Source organism: Astatotilapia calliptera, chromosome 10, assembly GCF_900246225.1.
Source record: "Astatotilapia calliptera chromosome 10, fAstCal1.2, whole genome shotgun sequence".
NCBI classification, from domain to species: domain Eukaryota; kingdom Metazoa; phylum Chordata; class Actinopteri; order Cichliformes; family Cichlidae; genus Astatotilapia; species Astatotilapia calliptera.
In genome coordinates this window covers 19,939,703-19,958,532 of record NC_039311.1, presented here as the reverse complement: position 1 = coordinate 19,958,532, position 18,830 = coordinate 19,939,703, and the positions used below count along the sequence as shown (strand labels likewise).

Below are 18,830 nucleotides of genomic sequence, written 5' to 3'. Positions count from 1 at the left end.
TAATTAAATTCTAAAATTAACATTAACAGATAACCAATGAAGAGAAGCTAAAATGGGAATTAATAACCATTAATTCTGTTTTATCCATATTTAGGTGCAGGAAGCTCTGTGCCATGCTGAATTTAATGTCTTGGATACAGTCATTCAGTGCACTGACTTTAAGATTTTTACTGTGGTTAAAAGAAATGTATGAGTGAAAATGCTGTGCTATGCCCGCGGATGACATATACCAAGCTTCTTCCCGCAGGCGATACGGTCTCTCAATCACACCACCACACAGTCCTGACCCACACATACAGTTCTTACACACACACTGGACATTCTGGACATTGTTTTCACTTCATTACTTAAATCACGCTGCTGTTATTGTGTATATATTTATTTATATTTCTTCATACATTCTTATATAGTTCTATATTGTGTATTTTGTTGTACAGTTATTTTATTTTCAACTTTAATTTATATATTTTATCTTATTCTTTCCCAGTTAAATTTACCCTTCATTCTAATTTGTGTTGTACAGTTATTTCCTTTTTAACCTTAATTTATATTTTATTCCTTCCTAGTAAAATTTACCCTTTTTAATTTTTCATATTTATTTCCTATCTTATTCATAGCCTTTTCCTTTTTTGTTTTCTTTAGGTCACGAGCAGTTGTCCAAGCATTTCACTGCATATCGTACTGTGTATGACTGTGTACGTGACAAATAAAAATTTGAATTTGAATTTTGAATTTGAAACCAAGGGTAACATGTACAAAGAAAGATGCCTGAGGACAGACCCCTGAGGTACCCCACACTTAACTTCCATTGATGACATCACGTCCAAGTGACTACAGTAAAAGACCTTTCCTGTGAATAAGAATAAATCCACCTTAATATTGAACCAGAAATTTGAGATGCTTCAGAGAAATACAGCGATCCACAGTGTCAAACGCAGCACTCAAATCTAATAACACTAAAAGACAACTAATCAGCAGATCATTCAGCTCTCTGATTCCTTTCTGTTTAAAAAAGCAATCAACTGTTCAGCACCGATCATTTCTGATCTGTTGATCACATTTCTCCAGAAAAGGGTCCATGGTTGACATGAGCGGTTATTTGTGATACTGTTGCCATCCTACCAGCTTTAATAGCTCTCTGGCCGTTCTCCTCTGACCTTTGCTACTTAAAAAGGCATGCTCTCCCAGAGAGCTACCACTTACTGGACATTTCCTTTTCTTTGGATCATTCTCTGTAAACCCTAGAAATGGAAAATCCCAGCAAACTAGGAGATTCTGAAACACCAGCCTGTCTTTCTTCCCCATTCTGGTGTTCAGTTTCAACTTCAGCGGGTTGCCTTGAGCATGTCTACGTGCAAGTTGCTGCCACATGATTGGGCGATTGTTATCAAGCAACAAGAACAGGTGTACTTAATAAAGTTTCCAGTGAGTCGTCCTTACTTTAAGAGATTTAAATGCGACATTTTCCATCTTTTACTCCCCGGGAGGAATGTTTCGTTTTATTGCTTTGAAGTTGTGATAGATGTAGGGTTGCACTTACATTTTCCATACGACTGAATTTGAAAATCACAACAAAAATGTGGATTTTAACTTCTTTGTTTGTCTCACCTTCGGTAACAGGCTGAAAAAGAAAGAAAAAGGAACACATTTTGGAGAAGGAAGAGTCTTTTTTAAAATCTCTACACTATAAAAATGCATAAGAGCTGCTCCCTCCTCTCTTCTCGACACACTAAGGCTGCGCTCTAGTGGTCGCACACTGCAATGTGCCAATCTGGAAACAGTACAGCTATGAACCACTGTGGCAAAGCTGTGTGTAAGCTTGAAAACCTGCACAACAGCGAATCTCCAAAGAAAAACCTTTTCACTTCCAGGCATTTATTTCCAATGACGATCGAGGTGTATATAATGCCACAACAACATCAAACGACCAACCTTGTCAGGATTTGGTTACAAATAAATTATTCACACGTTTAGTGTAATGTGATATAAATGTGTTTCCCGCCACCTTACACTTCAGACGTCAGAGCTCAAAGGAATAACACACAGCTGAATGTATATGAAAGCCTGTTCGATGGTTAATGCCACCAAAAAAGTTAAATCTGTCAGTTTTTTTCCTTTGTGCTGTGTTTCACATGCAGTTTTGTTTTATTTTTCACATCTCTCATCCATTCTGCTCCTACAGTGAAACAGTTACCTACAATATATCAAAGATTAAAAGGAAAAAGCCCTTTCTGTCTTTGGAAATTTTCAATTAAATGGACTGAGTGTATAAATGAATTTTAAACAGACTCCAAAGACTCGTACTGAGTAAGTACTGAATGAATTAAGAAGCAGTTCATAGGAAGAAATAGTGTTAAATGTATGTGTCAAACAATAATATTGAAGGAATCTAAAAATAAAATAACTATAAATGTTACTTTATCCATTTCAAATGTATGTTCATTATCTCATTACACTGATTTTTTCCCAATAATATCCCTTTTCATTACTCACGGATGTACACGCTGCATGCATGATGAAACAGACACGGCTCAATGGTCTGGTTTTTTTCCATCCAGATGGTTGCTTGTTTTTTTCCACTGTATTCTAATACACGCGAGTCACACAGTGAGGTGAGCCGCACAGGCTGTGGGCTAGTCTGTTTCCTGTGTTTATTCACAGCACAAACCTCTGGGCGTTTGTTTAAGAGGGATGCTGTGAAAGCTACAGAGACGCCGTGAAATAAAATCTAATGTGGGATAAACTTAGATAAATTGGATTTTAAGGTCCCATCACTCAAAGTGTTTGGTGTCATTTTTCTGTCACAGGAACCAATTTCTGTTAAGCTTTAGCTGTCTGACAGATGGCCTCACGTTTGTCTCTTGAACATTTGGGTAACAGAGGAGTGCATAGTCGTCTCAAAGACTGCAAGGCGCCTGGTCCTGCAGCTTCAAAAAAAGAAAGAAGCACAGATCATCACCCCTCCACCACCGTGCTTCACAGCTGCTAAGAGTTGTTTGTGCTCACATGCTGTGGTTGGTTTGCTCAAAATGTGGAGCTGTGTATTATGGCCAAACATCACCACTTTGGTCTCGCCTGTAAAGGACATTGTCCCAGAAGTCTTGTGGTTTGTTCGGGTGCAGCTTTGCAAACTGAAGCTGTGCTGCCATGTTGTTTATAGTGAGACGAAGCTTTCTGCTGGAAACCCTTCCAAACAAACTATACTTATTCAGTCTTTTTCTAAGCTTACTTTCATGAATTTTAACATTGATTTTTTCTCTGAGCATTGTACAGTCTGACCCTGGGGTAGATTTGCTGTGGTCTCCATTCACCTAAATGTTTTGCACTTGTGAAAACATTCAGGTGGGATGACAGACTTCAAATTGTTTGTAATGCTCACAAGGAGGCCATCTGATTGTTGGACTTTTCTCTGTTTTCTCTGTATTATTGTCCTTACCTTATAAAATAAAGCACCTTGAGGCAACTGTTGTTGTGATTTGGTGCTATATCAATGAAATTGAATTGGAGTGATCTTATAACTCTTTCCAGGGCAGCAACAAGTGATTTTATAAGTTCATTGCTGATGCTTTTTGTCCTTGGCATTGTATTACCTTGTACCTGAATGCTCCAGATCTGCAAACTATCAAAACATGTGCTTTAATAGTGGTGCTTATACCAGCTGATGACCAATTAATCAGGGCATTTTAATGAGAACTCCTTGCTGCTACTTACCTTGTTAATTCCTGTGGAAGCAGTAAATGTGTACTTTGCTTTTCCACACACTGCGTCTGCATTTTTGTTTAATGTTTGCTGATAAATAAATGTTTTTGGATTACCTGAGGTTGATTTTTTTGTTAGTTTTAGCCTCATTTTAGGGGCTTTAAGGGACCAGTTGATTTTTTAGTAACATCCTGACACACAAAACCTTAGAAATGAAAGGAAGCTTCACTTTCTTTTTACTGTGACTTTATATTTATTTCAAATTGAACACTATGGGGATCTATACAAAAGGCTTTTGGACAGTTTCTCACCTGTTCTCACCAGTAACCCAACACGGAGCAGTAAACGTGAACTGAGAACTTGCCATATCGATCAAGTCGTCAAGGCTAAAATAAGCAGCTACAGTAACGTTTTTCTTCCAGCAAAGAACAAATGTACCATTAATCATTTTCACAGTGCAAACTCGTTCCTCCGCGTTCAGGTGAACAAACGAGACATCTGAAACTTTGGTTCGCTTGGAGTTCACCGACCTCCACCTTCTTTATGCGTTAAGCCACTCAGATTTGTAGTGCAGGCGTACAATCAGTCGGCGAGGCTGCTGCCTCTTTCTGCCTCCTCTCTCCAGCCGAATATAGTCCACAATGGGCTGCGGTATATTCAGAGGCATTTCCAGAAAAAAGGAAGAGGCGTGGCTCAGTCGTGGCATCGCTGATTCATCAAATTAAAGTCACACAAGAGTATAAATACACTACACTGATAGTCTTTTATACATGTGCAGCTAGAGAAACGGAACTGGCCACTGGAGTATAACTGTACACATCAGGAAAGGCCAAAGGTGGAGTAAAGCTTAAGTGTCAGTAACAGCTGCAAAGACAGCAGGATGACTAGAGTTACACGCATGCACACAGAAAGATGAAGTGGCAGGATGCTTCTTGTGCTTCTACACCTGTTGGGAACATCAACAAAGTGCCCCAAGTTTGAGCCTTAAACAGGCAATTGAATGTTAAAATAACGTCTATATGAATAAGTATGTAACTGAGCAGGGGAAACATTAAAGTCCCCTAAAACTGGCCTGAGAGCAGCCATGGCAAAAAAGATCTTGTACATATGGAGTCCACTGAAGTATTACCACCTCTCACCCTAACGTGCTGCAGCCGAATCAGCAGTAGCACTGCCGGCTGCTCTTGGTGACCTCCTCAGAGGAGTGGACGGTGTTGGGAACAAATCCGCTCTTGACGCCCTCCCAGCCGTCCTGGATCTTGATGTCCCCGTTGCGCACCAGCTCAAAGATGTCCTTCGTCAGATCCACAAACGCCTGGAGGAAGAATCACGAGCAGGCTCAGCAACAGAGATTATGTTTTATTCTGATCATTAATTCTTAAAATAACTGCAAAAATGTCAATATATGCTGCTTATAGCATATTAGGATTATGCATCTTTAAGTCTAAGAGAACCAACATTTTCATGAGGAGTTTTGCATTGAATATTTCAAATTGTTGTCACTTATTTCACCATCACTGCTTACTTTTAATAAAAGTACCTCTTTTTGTTTTAGACACCCTGCATGCAGACGGCAGAGAGAGACAGTCTTCTTCGTGCTCCTGTAGTTATTTATACCACCCATATTATTGTTGCAAAGCAGAACCTTTCTTATAATATCCCACTTTTTCAATTAAAAAAAAAGATGAACTACATATGGAATAAAAACAAACAAAAACTACACCTTCTCCACATTGATGGCCTCCCGTGCAGAGGTCTCCACATAGCGCATCCCGTAGGCCCCCGCCAGCTTCTCCGCCTCCTGCTGAGTCACCTGACGCTGGGCTTCCAGGTCACACTTGTGGCCGACCAGCAGGAAGATGATGCTGTGCGGCTGGACGTGGCTCTGCGCCTCCTCCAGCCAGTTGTGGACGTTTTGAAAGGAGCGGCGGTTTGTGATGTCAAAGAGCAAGAGGCCACCCACTGAGTTACGGTAGTAGGCTCTGGTGATTGACCTGCACAGAAAGAGGTGTGCAGGAATGCAGACGTGAATAACTGGCAGAAGACCACACCCACAGTGGAAAAAAAGGGTCCCCTACAAATGAACAAGTTGCATCTGTTTGAGTAGTTTTTGCTAAAAAAAAAAAAAAAACTACCATTATACAATTTGTACCGATTTTTTGTTCTTTTCTTTCTTTTGCAGATGAATACAGGTGAACCTCTGTCCGTCCTTATTTCTGACACATTTGGTCACTGTCATGGCGGAAGACCCATCCATGACCCATCTTTGGTGTTTTGGCTGAGAGAAGGAGGTTCTCATCCAAGATTCTGGTCTTTAAATCAGTGACGTTGTCCTGTACCCTTAGCAGAAAAATGTTTCCACCTCTGTGCTTGCTAGTGGGGATGGTATTCTTTGAATCATACTCAACATCTCTCTTCATCCAAACACGAAGGGTAACGTTGATGCCAAAGACCACCTGATCACATCACTTTCTCCTAAGCCTTCTCTCAATCATTTGTTCACCGGCAAACTTAGCACGGGCCTGTAAACGTGACTTCTAAAGCAAATTTTTGTGAGGCTGCAAAAGGTCAGTCCATCATGACACAGTTCAGCGACATGCAAACCAATTATATAACATTCATTGAATGTGTTTTATCTGGATTTTGTATTGATATTCTGTGTCTCGACATTAAAAACTACAATAAAAATTAGAGACTGTTCATTTCTTTGTAAGTGAAAAAACTCACAAATTCAGCAGGGGATCAACTAATTATTTCCCCCATTTTTTTTTAATGTTTTCTTTTAAAAATACACTCTGATTTCCATGTTTACACAATATCAGCATGAATCAAAAAGCTGGCAGCTGGGAAGGTAGGCCATACTGTTATATACAACTCTTTCCAGCTTCTTCAACATGTGATTAGCATCAGGTTGAAAAAAATCTACTTTTTAATATTTTATTTGTATTTTGTGGACTGTTTTCATTTGGCTGCAAGTTTTAATATTTTATATCATTTAATTTACATATTTAAAAGTGACCCCTTTAAAAAAAAACATAGTCATGACTTCATGAATTGTTTTTTTTCCCCATGATTGCCAAATCATTAAAAATGTGAATTCTGAACCCAGTAAAGGATTAGACTGGAGATATTCTGGGTTTTTGGTTTGTTTGGTTTTTGTTTGTTTGTTTGTTTGTTTGTTTTTTAATTATTATTTTTCTTTCCAAACATGCAGAGCTACCCGCTGTGGCGACCACTTTTTGAATAAGGGAGCTGCCAAAAGTAGATTATTTTTATTTCGAGACCAGCAAAAGACCCAAACCAGCCTCAGGGAAACACAAGCTGGTGTACTGCCTGTGCCAGTCCTGAGCTGGATTAATGGAAGTGTTGCATCAGGAGGGGCAACCGGCATAAGATTTGTGCCAAATAAAACATGCGGATCCATCTGCTGCGGCGACCCCTTTGGGAAATAAAGGAGCAGCTGAAAGTCCCCCCCCCCCCCACTGTGATCCAATCCAACCAAAAGAGCAAAGTTTGTGGCTTCCCTATCCTCTCTCTGACTCTTATTAAGATATTAAAATGATCACAAATATAAACTTTAATTTTCAAATGAGGTTAAACAGCTTAATTACCCATCTGGTTGAGATAGTTTTCACCTAACAAACTTTTAGTTTAGTGTTAACAGCAGATGGACAGAGAACTCATGCAGTAATGTTAATGAAGGAAAATGTCAAAACATGTCATCTTAACGTGGCCTAACTGAGCTTTAATGCCCATCTGACGGAAGCATGTGTAGTGTGTGCTTTTGAAGTATGAGGAGAGTCTTGTTTATAGTCCAAAATCTAGTTTTTGTGGACACATGAGAAAGAAATCAGGAGTCTGTCTTTACCTGAACCTCTCCTGTCCTGCCGTGTCCCAGATCTGAAGTTTGATTCTTTTCCCCGGCTCGATCTCCACAAGACGGGAGAAGAAGTCCACCCCGACGGTCGGGTCTGACACCTGTGCGAAGCGGCCCTCAGTGAACCTCCGGATCAGGCATGACTTGCCGACTGTGGAGTCTCCGATGACTATCAGACGAAACTGGTAAAGCCATATAGTCTCCATTTCTCATTGAAATAAGTTCTGCAAGACAAAAAAACCCCACTCACTTAGTCAGGGTCACCCACAGTAAGCCCAATACTGAGACTAAAACGAGACTCTTAAAAAGATGAAATGAGAATCCTCTCCTCACAAAACCAAATATTTTACATCATCTAATGGAAGGATTTTTGTAAATATAAAATCTAAAACATCACTTAAAATCCTGCTGTTCATGTCTTCAAATTTGGATCCTTCAAAGGGGATGGAAACAGCTGTAGATTAAACATCAGACTTTAAAGCTTCCACAAGCCTCTCCGTCTTTTTCAGAAAAAGAAGATCTGCTTAAATGAGTTTAAACAGATCAAACATTACATTTAATCCAGAGATTGTGCTGACTAGAAGGATATTTTTTGGGATTATGGCTTTCCTCTAAACATGGGAATAATAGGCTCATAGCGTCTCAGCAGTGGCCATGTGATTTACAGATGGGTGATCTAATTTGAAAGAGGGAGGGGGAGGCCACTCCTCTCCAACTCAATAAACAGTGGCGTAGTCAGCCCCCATGTGGATAGCAGAGTGGTTGTTATAGAGCAATAACACACAATGAGGCCTTGAATAAAGCCAGAATTCAGGTTTAATATAGTTGCTTAAAAATCACCATAGATAGGAAGAAGGCGTCCTGTGCTACTAATGATGCAACAAACTATATGGTTCTTTATTTAATTTTTTTTGTTTTGATCACAAGGCCCAACCCTCTTAGCTCAATGAGCATTCTCTACTTAGTTAATTATTTTTCTGGACAACAATTAAATTAAACAACTAATAAAGTGTGACCTACCTCAATTTCAGAGCTCAGTACTTGAAAAAAAGAAACCCCATATTGATGATTATGTTTCCAAAAAAGAAGAAAAAAATGACCCCTAATCTAGCACTGGTTCTGTTGTTGCTTACAGAAAACCCCAGGCGGTAACATACAGAGCATTAGCAGGGCCTCCGGTGCAGCATCGCTTTGTGAGCCGGTTTAAAGGGTGAAAACGGGGTGAGCGGTGTTTGGCCCGACAGGTGATCCGATCTGCTGGCTCATTACAGCGGGGCTGTTGATATTTCCGCGATGATCCGCTGATGAAATGGCAGCAGAACACAGCAGCAGCATCGCACTCACGTCTCTTCCTCGCCCTCATCAGTACCATTACCGTAATGGCGCGCACAGCAGCGCAGCAGCAGATTCCCGGGGCGATGCATTCACGTGCTATACGGAAGAAAAAAAAAACGGTAAATAAGAAACGAACACACATGAGATTGTTTCATATCAGTACTTACTACTTACAAAAATATATTTATAATTTTTTCCCCCTAGACCTCCAGGGTGACAGCGAATGATCAGCCAGTGGAAAACAACTAAACTTATTCTATTTGCTCTTGTACTATAAGTACAATATTTGCTGGAGTATTTTCATTTTAACCTACTATGTACTTCTATAAAGAAAATGTATTTTCTTTTGTTAAACTGCATTTCAGTACACTAAAAATAAGTATATGCAGTATAACCACTATTACTCTTCTGCACATGTCCAAAAATTGCCTCCTTAACTTTGCCTCCTCTTCTCTCCAGAGCACACCTCCACCTCTCCAGCCTCGCTTCCACCCTCTTCCTACTCTCACTACAGATTACAATGTTGTCTGCAAAACATCATAGTCCACCCCCACCCTGAACCCATCTGACTTTCCCACCAGTCCACCACCACTCTCCTCATACATGACCTGCACCACCCTCACATACCTCTGTTATCCCTGACTTCATCATGAAGTACCACATTCCAACTCCTTCTGTACTTCTCATATCAACACTCACAAAACAAAAATGGCACCTGCAGTGCTCTTTCTCAGCATGGAGCACTGATCGTTCTTAGGTAAAGACTAAAGCGCATTTGCACGTTTTATTTGATCTTATTCATTGATATTGAAAACTCCATTCAGTTCAGAAGTAAAGTCCAACACATTAGCCTGAAATCAAGTTTGGATTCTTTGATTTGCATTTGGTTTTCGGGTCCATTACAATAACGGTGCTGTCTGACTTTAGCCATGATGGACACTCCGTGCAATCACGATGTAGGGCTACAGAAATGATTTAGTCATGAAAACATTTATTGCTGCTTTTTAAATAGTAAAACAATCTAATATTTGCGAACTTGAGATTAAATCGATCATTTTTTTCTAATTGAAAACATCCAAAGACGTCATCGATCCATTTTACACAACTTTCTGACATTTAAATGACAGATATTAATTTGTTATTTGCAGAGTCGCTTTATTCGAATATTTTAAAGACATCAGATGGAATTTAAAATGAAGCTTATGTTTACGAGGAGTGTGTGAACGCACCATGAGTTTTCTGCTGAAGTTTGCAGTTTGCTCTGAAGTAAGCGAACTCACGCTGTCCTTATTTTATTTAGACTGTTGGACTCCGGTGATAGCAGACGAGTGCGACCGCTTCTCGACGATAGAAGATCACGTGATAATATTTCGGTTCGCAGCAGGACGGAAGGAAATGCCTTTACTGTAGCTGCTCTGTGGTTTTGATGTGTCTCAGCATCCTTCGGAAAGTTTTCATAATATCACCGAGCCTGCAGCCATGCAGCAGGAGCTTCTTTTCAAAGTCCTGGTCATCGGAGACTTAGGAGTAGGGAAGACGTCCATAATCAAGCGGTATGTGCATCAGATCTTCTCCCAGCACTACCGAGCCACCATTGGGGTGGACTTCGCCCTGAAGGTGTTGCAGTGGGACAGTAACACTGTGATCCGGCTACAGCTGTGGGATATTGCAGGTCTGTCAAACTTTAACGACCCACTGGTTTAAGGCTTATATATATCAGGTGATACAACGGTGTTTGTGAGTGAGTGAGTGTGTGTGTGTGTGTGTGTGTGTGTGTGTGTGTGTGTGTGTGTGTGTGTGTGTGTGTGTGTGTGTGTGTGTGTGTGTGTGTGTGTGTGTGTGTGTGTGTTGGGGTTTTTGGGAACAAGAACCATTTGTTTCACCATCAGCAGCCGTGAAAGCTGCTTCTGGAAGGAAAGGCGCTTTGCAAATTCACTTGAGAGGATATTTAGAGGAGAGTTAGAACATAAATATCTTCATCTTAATCTAACTCAAGTCTTTTTGTAGTGTCATAAATAAGAGGATAGCACTTTTTTTATTTAAGAAGTGAAAGGCAGAAGAAAAACAAAGAAAAGAAAAGCAGATTTTCCACCCAGTAAGTGTGTTTCTGTGTGTGTGTGTGTGTGTGTGTGTGTTGCATGCCTGGGTCACTCCCTGCCGTTTGGTGCCTGGTTGAGGAATGTAGATCCCATGCTCATAATATCAGGCACATGATGGCAGTTGCTGGAGACTAAACACACACACAGAGCTCCATAACTGGCACTCATAAACCATGACGTGACTTGATTTAATTTGATGGACTTGAAAGCAGTCTTTGTATGTGCGTGTGTCTGATTGATGGTGTCTCATCCTAGGACAGGAGCGGTATGGGAACATGACTCGTGTCTATTACCGGGAGGCGGTGGGAGCACTGGTGGTGTTTGACGTGACGAGGGCCTCCACGTTCGACGCCGTGCTGAAGTGGAAGGATGACCTAGACTCCAAGGTCAGATGGCTGAACCTGCAGAAGCATAAAGCTGGGCTTTTCTGGCTTCACCGTCATTCTCTCTGTCTTTTTTTTTTGCCCACACGTGACTGATCGCATGGTGGTTAGTGCTGTTGCCTGAGTTCAATTCCACCATCGGGTCGGGGTCTTTTTGTGTGGAGTTTGCATGTTCTCCCTGTATTTGCGTGGGTTCTCTCTGGGTACTCCGGCTTCTGCCCACAGTCCAAAGACATGCACTTTGTGTGGATAGGTTAATTGAAAAATCTAAATTGCCCATAGGTGTGAATGTGCGAGTGAATGCGAATGGTTGTTTGTCTCTGTGTGTTAGCCCTGCGACAGACTGGCGACCTGTCCAGGGTGTACCTCGCCTCTCGCCCTATGACAGCTGGGATAGGCTCTAGCACCCCCATGACCCTGAAAAGGATAAGCGGAAGCAAATGGATGGATGGATGGTTGGTGACTGATCGCAACTAAAGAGAGAGAAAGAGTTTTTGGCCCCTCCATTCATCTGTTTTCTTAAATGTTTATGCAGTTCGGGGTCACGGAGGGGCTGGAGCCTATCCCAGCTGTCACTGGATGAAGGGCAGAGTGCACCCTGCACAGCTTGCCAGTCTATCACAGCACCCCACTGACTCAAAACCTCTGTTATTTTCTTTGCAGTATTTCAGTGTTTTTTCTCCTTCTCACAGGGATCCAGCAGCATTTCCCATAAAAGGCAAAAACCTCAGGTTGCTACATTTACCCACATGTTTTCTCCTTTTTACCCCTGCATCACTTCTAGTGTTGTTTTTGGGATCTTGCATTGGGAGCTATAGTTGCATTAGTGCAGTGAAAGTTGGAAAAAAAAGCCCAACAGATCACAATCGTGCTCTTGGTTGATATTCAGGTTGAAGGGTCCTCATTTTTATACAACAGAGGAGCAAACAAAGCAGAGCAGAGGCGACTCAGCAGATGATCTGAAAGACGATTTTGGGCAAATTTAAATCAGGTTTTTGCTTTTTTTTATGGGAGTAGTCATGCACATTTATGATTTCCTTTTGTATATGTGGAAAATTATCAGTCATTGTTCAAATGTAGATTAATGCCACAGGCTTTTGAAAAACCTTGCACTTTGATGTGCATGAAATGGCAGAAAATGAAGAAGCAGAACTTGAAAGGGAAATAAAATGTACAACTTATTTTTTGCAGACTGTTGCATGAAAAGCGCGTAAAGGGGAGCATTTTTGGACAGAGACATCATAAAAGATGTGAGAGGATTTCAGAGGGTGAACACGCACCTCTGAAAAAGCTTCCTGACACTTTAAAGCAGACAAAAACCACTCCATGATGAGAACAAGCGAAAATTAGCACTCTAGTCTCTTCAGCTCGTATAGTTGTCAGTAATACTTTGTTATTGGTTTGCTTTTGTGATAAAATGTCTTTACAGAGAGACTACAGGGCACACTGATATTTTTCTGTTTGTGTGCTTTAAGGTAAGACAGGGCCATTTAACAATTTATTTAAAAAATAATGTGATCCAGCTCAACTTTCTTCTGTCCAAAGGTGACACTGAACCATGGGAGGCCAGTTCCAGCTGTACTCTTGGCCAACAAGTCAGACCAGCTGGTTTCCCAGCAGCCCAAACTCGATGTCTTTTGTAGGGAGAACGGCTTCGTCGGATGGTTTGAGACTTCTGCAAAGGTGTGAGAGAGGAGACCCACGTGGCTTTTGATGCAATCTCTGCAACAAGCTGTAGATTTTCTTAGACAGATCGTTGAGTACACCAAAGATTTCTGTGCAAATTGTTAAAGCTTAGAGGTCTTTCTTTGACTACCCAAATGATAACTCTGTGCCATACAAGCAAGGCCCAAAATCGGGTTATATTTGCATATTTGGGGGGAAACTGGAGCAGTGTTATTTCAACAGAAGCTTCCTGTAAAAACAAACGATTCAAAAAATGTTTCATTCAAAGTCAGACAAGTTTATTTGCCGTCCTCTTGGGAGGCAAACAGAGGAATTCCAGCACTCTGGTGTGAACTAGACTCTTCTTTTTCTTCTCATTTAATGCCTTTCCAATGAGTTACACACAAGAGTGTGAGGTAAAGGCTGCGATGTAGTTACTGTACACAAAGGTTCATGTACATAAAGGGTGACTGACATGTGGGCAGTTTGAAAGAGAGCTGTAGATGTGTGACAAATGAAAGGAAAAGCCTGGACCGTTAAAGCCCTCAGTGAGGGGCTCTGATACAAAGTTATGCTGTGGGGGGCGTTTGGGTCCACAAATCAACACAACGCTGTCCTGATTGCCTTCATCCTACAATGAAACATGCTGCTCACACTTAGAAATCAAATAATATGACATCAGTCCCCTGCCAAGCATGCATTCCTAGTCCCAAAGAGTCTAGCTCTGCTCTAAATTAATGCGGTAATAGTAATTTTTTTTCTTGGCTAAATCACTATAGTAACCTATGGAGAATGCTTAACCTGGCCAGGAGCAATTTATGTGCAGCGTTTCAGTTTAAAATCAGCTGAAAGCGTCACATTTTCACTGATTCCAGTGCGCTTTAGGCGTTGTACAGATTCTGGGCTGAAGGAAAAAGGTTTATAAGTTGTACCTTACACCACTAAATGAGGCCCAGCTGTAAAGTCGAGTCGCATTCTCACAGGATTTTGCTGGCATTCAGTCGGTGATGCAGAAAATGAATGTTTACGCTCGGGCGTAGATGTGCCGCTATGTCTGATTTAAACTGCTGCGATGGCAGCTACTAGAACCCAAAATAGTAAACATTTATATTTGTTGGCTATTTATTTCTGAGAATACCTGTTAAACCAATGCAATTAATTGACTGCATCACTCTGAATAACCGCTGGTGTTTCAGAGCTTTAAGGTGCTGCCGTCACATTAGAAGTGAACGGCAGCACAGAGCGGTAAAATAAATATAATAGAGTGAGATATTTTACCCCTTTGTGCGCTTTTGATGCTGGTTAATTCACAACATAAAGATAGCCTTATTTGCAGCAATGTTGCATTTTATTGCTATATTCTCTATAATTTTTAGAGATCACCTGTTCCTCTGATAATGTCTCTGATTGGAGGAGGCAGTGCTGAATTATTGTAGGGTCTTGACCTTACAATACAAAACACCTGCAAGCAACTGTTGTTGTGATTTAGTGCTATATAAATAAAACTGAATTGAATGTGTTGTCACTATATGAAAAGTAAGGAAAATTACAGCTTCTATAGGACTCATTCTGAGTTTAATATGAATGTGCGTCCATGGCAATCAATTCAGCTTCTCTTGAGATATTAAAATCTGTGTGTGTCCGCTGCACCGGTGTGGCTGTAAAGATTTCATCACAGCTGTCTTACTTTTTCTATTTTTTTTCTCACTCAGGAAAACACAAACATTGAGGAGGCAGCCCGCTGCTTGGTAGAGCACATTCTGAGAAACGAGGAGAGTCTAGTGACAGAGCGAGAACCTGGTTCGCTCATCCTGTCCGGATGCGCCACGACATCAAAGCAGCATCTTGGCTGCTCCTCGTGTTCAAAATGGTAATGTCTGACATCAACAGGCGACCAAGACGGGAAGGCCACGAGAAATGTTTGACTCAGGGACCGCTTTAAGAAAAATTCTGTCTCAGAGTGATAGATTTGATTTTAAAAACATCTTAAAAGTGTTTAAAGTCTTTGAAGTTCTGTGGGTATCAAAATGTGATTTTTATTACTTTATTTCTTTATCCATTTTTTTTGTCCCTCCACACAAACTTTAACAATCTTAGAAATCAAAACACTAAAAAAAAGAAAAAAAAAGTTGGTACATGCAGTTTTTATTATTGGCACTTTCTCGCTTCTTTAACTTGCTTTGAATCGACAGTGTGACACTGATATTTGAACTGACGGCTCTCTGTGGCACTTTCGTTCTGACGCTGATGTAACATGAAAAATAATTCCAAACTTTGATTTTTTTTTTGCCTGCAGTGTGAACACAGACACGAAAACATGAATGTTCCTTGCGTTATTTGCACTTTTCCTCGGCCTACGTTTCTATCTGTGTTTAATCGCTCACTAAAAATGTCAACGTCATGAATACTGCATTGTGAGCTTGAGATACATAAAAGCAGCTGCTCAGCTTTGGATAACATATAGACTGGGAATTGGGAAAACAGCCTGACTCAGGGAGGGGCTTCATACTGTTCAACTCTGCTGCTTGAAGCACTAATACTGACCTCAACTCAGCTGGGACGAGAAGTCATATACAGTCTCTTTGCGTATGACTCGGTAGCATTAGCAGTTTATAGCAAGCACACTGTGTTGGCTATGTTTTTTTAATAGGATTTTCAAGAACCTACATCACTCTCTTTTGTATATGGATTTGAGTGAACATTTAATATTGGGTGGGCCACATGTGAGCGCCACACTCTTGGCTTCAGAAATAACTGCTGTATGGGAATGAAATCTCTTTGCAACAGCTATCGCCACCTAGTGGCTTCAGATAGAAGGCAGGTTTAAGATACTTTCCTACTGACTTAATTTTTCCAACCCCAAAATTAGCTCAATGTTTTATATTGCCTATGGGGGCATTTGGTCTAATATCCACTGCCAAGCCAATGGATGTGGTGCATCAACAGTGCCTCTATGATAAGGCCCAGATATTTGAGGAGATAAGCCCAGAGCAGAGGTGGGCAATTAATTTTCCCACAGGAATCACATGAGAAGCTGGAACTGCTATGGAGGGCCACACCAATCAGCTTGTTGAGATATGAAATTAATACTGAGCAGAATTCAGCTCATCTTATTGGTGTGGGTGCAGTTTATCATGTGGCCCCTGTGGGAAAATTAATTGCCCACTGGTGGCCTAGAGGAATAATAATAATAATAACAATCATAACAAAGAATTTAGCCAACAATAACACTAAGTGGGATTTTTTTTGCTTTGCACCAATCTCGTTGAATATATTTTCCTTCTACACTGCATCGTGAGCTGATGAAGTGGAAAATCTGTTCTGGCACAGTGCTGAAGAAACTAAACAAGAATCCTTTGCAGTCAGGAACAAACAGAGAAGTATCGGGGACCCTGGAGGGGAGACAGTTTAGCAGATATGGCCACTAAAAAGACCATTCAATTAGCTGATAAGATACTAAAGACTGTTTCTGAATTCATTAATTAGAAACAGCTGTAAGAATAAAACAATTAAGACATCTGCGGGTCCTCCAGTGCTCTGCCTCTTCCTGATATACTGACGGATATTCAGTCAGCTGCTAATTTACATGTGTTGTCTGTATTTTAAATGTGGTTTCAGTGAAGAATCTCATTTTTGAAGTATTTCACTCTTAACTTTCACCATAAACTCTTGGCTCTGTTGTTCAAATGGGACATTTTCTTCAGCTTTAAAATCAACTTCTTGTCAGTCCAATAAAAAAATGTGGTATGTGCTCCTCCACATCTGCACAGACGCTTTTGTTGAGCTTGTCTTGTGTGTTATTTGAAGGTCCATGTTTTCAAATTAGGCATCTGTTTTATATTTTTCTTCACTGCCTTTGATGTGCAATAGCACTTAAGCCCTTAAGAATAGAGGCATTTGTCTGCACCCTCTGTGGACCAGACTATGTGTATATAGACATGTACTTCTGCATATGTTTTAAATGATGATCATTCAGGATTTTTGCCTCAACTACATGTCACTTAAATCAACACTCCTTCAAATGAACAATAATACTGAAAGAATTATCCAATTATTCTGTAGCTATTCATACAATGCATTTAGCTTTACTTTAAAGCACGTTTCTCTTCCTACAGCTGCATGCTTCTGAGGATTTACAGTTGTTCTCTTGATGTCATTCTGAAATGAATAATCTTTAGGTTCTAGTTTGTTGGCAGGGAAAATTTGAGGTTGTTACTTTGCATTTTAAGGAAATGTTGATCAATATGTTTCAGTATTTTAGGCATTTTTTATACCAAGGTAAATAACTGAGCAGCAGATTAACTTTAAGATTGTGTATTTGTTGTACGGCTGTAGTCAAACGTTTACATTCAGCAATCATGGGCATGAATGTCATGGTAATTTGGGACTTTTAATGATTTCTTTGACCTGTTCTGTCCATGGTACAATGATTATGCAAGCATCCTCTACCAGACACTTTTGGTAGCCGTCAACGAGCTTCTGGCATAACTCTGGCGAGATATTTGACCACTCTTCTTGACAGAATTTGCAGACCTCGTTTAAATTGCTTGTTTTCTTGGCACAGGACTGGTCCATAGATTTTCTATTGGTGTGAGGTCGGGGCTTTGGGAAAGTCATTCAAGAAGGGATCATTGTCCTCAATTTGAAGCTGATCATTGTGATCATGTTGGAAAATTCGGAGGTAGCTCCCCTTCTCCATTAAACCATCCACTTTGCACAGTGTACCTGTACCACTGGCAGCTAAGCAGCCCCAGAGAATTATGCTACCACCACCAGCTTGACAGCTGGTGCATTGTTCTTAGGTTTGAAATCCTCACCTCCTTTACTCCTCCAAACATACCTCTTTGTCATTGTGACCAAATAGCTCAACCTTGGTCTCCTCTGACCATCAAACTTTTTTCCAGAGGACGTTTGATTTGTCCATGTGAGCAGCTGAAAATTCAAATAGAGCTTGAAGGTGTAATTTTGGAGCAGGCACTTGCCTTGCTTGGTGCCTTCTCAGTCCAGTGATGTAAAACACACTTCACTGTGGACTGCAGCACTGCTGTTCCACAAGTTTCCAGCTCACAGTAAGCTTGCTAGTTCCTGGTTGAGGGTGACAGTTTGTGTCTTCTTCCAGATCCTGGCAAAGTGGAGATGGTGACACATAAAAACAACTTTTACTTATGTACAGTAGTTTGAACCAATGATTTTTGAATCCACAGAAATTAAAATAAATTGACAAAACAGGGACAGAGGTTCCTGCAGGGTTTAAATTTTAGCAGTGTGAATATTTTGTGGTCTAGAGAATATCTTCTAAAGCTTTCTGGATAACACAAGGAAATATGTTTTAAGCTATTTAAGTAATACCCTCCTGTGAGTTATTTTACCATTATGAGAACACTGTTTCATTCCAGGTACTACATTTCACTGTAACGGTGAAAAGATATTAAAGCAAAAACGATTACTTAAAGCCCCCTCATAGTATTAAGTTAAAAACTGGAGGTGGAATATTGGTGGGGAATTATTTACAATAAACGTCACCATCTGGTTTTCCTGGGATTTAAAAGCACAAACTAAAACACACGGGGTCAGAGGCACCTTTTCATAGGAGGTGTTACAGGAATAAAACATCTTTTTGTGTGTTGTTATTATTAGTGGTTTTTCCTCACTATGTGTCTACATTTCATTGGACAGCAGATAATCAGCGCGAGTTTGCACATCACACTCTTGTGCTGTCCGTATGCACTAAGGTGATAAACCAGCTGATGCTTTTCTCTCCTTGAAAAGCCT

General features: G+C 40.5%; 2 protein-coding genes across 2 annotated transcripts; one reads left to right on the top strand and one right to left on the bottom strand.

Moving 5' to 3' along the window:
- Positions 1 to 3,918: 3,918 nt before the first annotated feature.
- Positions 3,919 to 10,197, bottom strand: LOC113030111 (ras-related protein Rab-39B-like). The gene is made up of 5 exons (XM_026181247.1): positions 10,141 to 10,197; positions 8,597 to 9,007; positions 7,568 to 7,800; positions 5,423 to 5,693; positions 3,919 to 5,014 (listed from the first exon to the last, which is right to left on the bottom strand). The coding sequence occupies exons 3-5, from the start codon at positions 7,780 to 7,782 to the stop codon at positions 4,859 to 4,861; spliced, it is 642 nt and encodes a 213-aa protein (XP_026037032.1). The 5' UTR covers positions 7,783 to 7,800; positions 8,597 to 9,007; positions 10,141 to 10,197; the 3' UTR covers positions 3,919 to 4,858.
- Positions 10,198 to 10,375: 178 nt separating this feature from the next.
- On the top strand, positions 10,376 to 18,816 carry rab38c (RAB38c, member of RAS oncogene family). Its single transcript, XM_026181248.1, has 4 exons — positions 10,376 to 10,583; positions 11,266 to 11,396; positions 12,939 to 13,076; positions 14,771 to 18,816. The coding sequence occupies exons 1-4, from the start codon at positions 10,391 to 10,393 to the stop codon at positions 14,930 to 14,932; spliced, it is 624 nt and encodes a 207-aa protein (XP_026037033.1). The 5' UTR covers positions 10,376 to 10,390; the 3' UTR covers positions 14,933 to 18,816.
- Positions 18,817 to 18,830: the final 14 nt, after the last annotated feature.

Bases quoted from the DNA above. Each gene is read 5' to 3' on its own strand.
- LOC113030111 (XM_026181247.1), bottom strand. From the start codon at position 7,782: ATGGAGACTATATGGCTTTACCAGTTTCGTCTGATAGTCATCGGAGAC. The intron at 5,694-7,567 runs GTAAAGACAGAC...CTTTCTGTGCAG, and splicing joins GCAGGACAGGAGAGGTTCAG to GTCAATCACCAGAGCCTACT. The intron at 5,015-5,422 runs GTGTAGTTTTTG...TTCTTCCTCCAG, and splicing joins AGGCCATCAATGTGGAGAAG to GCGTTTGTGGATCTGACGAA.
- rab38c (XM_026181248.1), top strand. From the start codon at position 10,391: ATGCAGCAGGAGCTTCTTTTCAAAGTCCTGGTCATCGGAGACTTAGGA. The intron at 10,584-11,265 runs GTCTGTCAAACT...GTCTCATCCTAG, and splicing joins ACAGCTGTGGGATATTGCAG to GACAGGAGCGGTATGGGAAC. The intron at 13,077-14,770 runs GTGTGAGAGAGG...TTTCTCACTCAG, and splicing joins GGTTTGAGACTTCTGCAAAG to GAAAACACAAACATTGAGGA.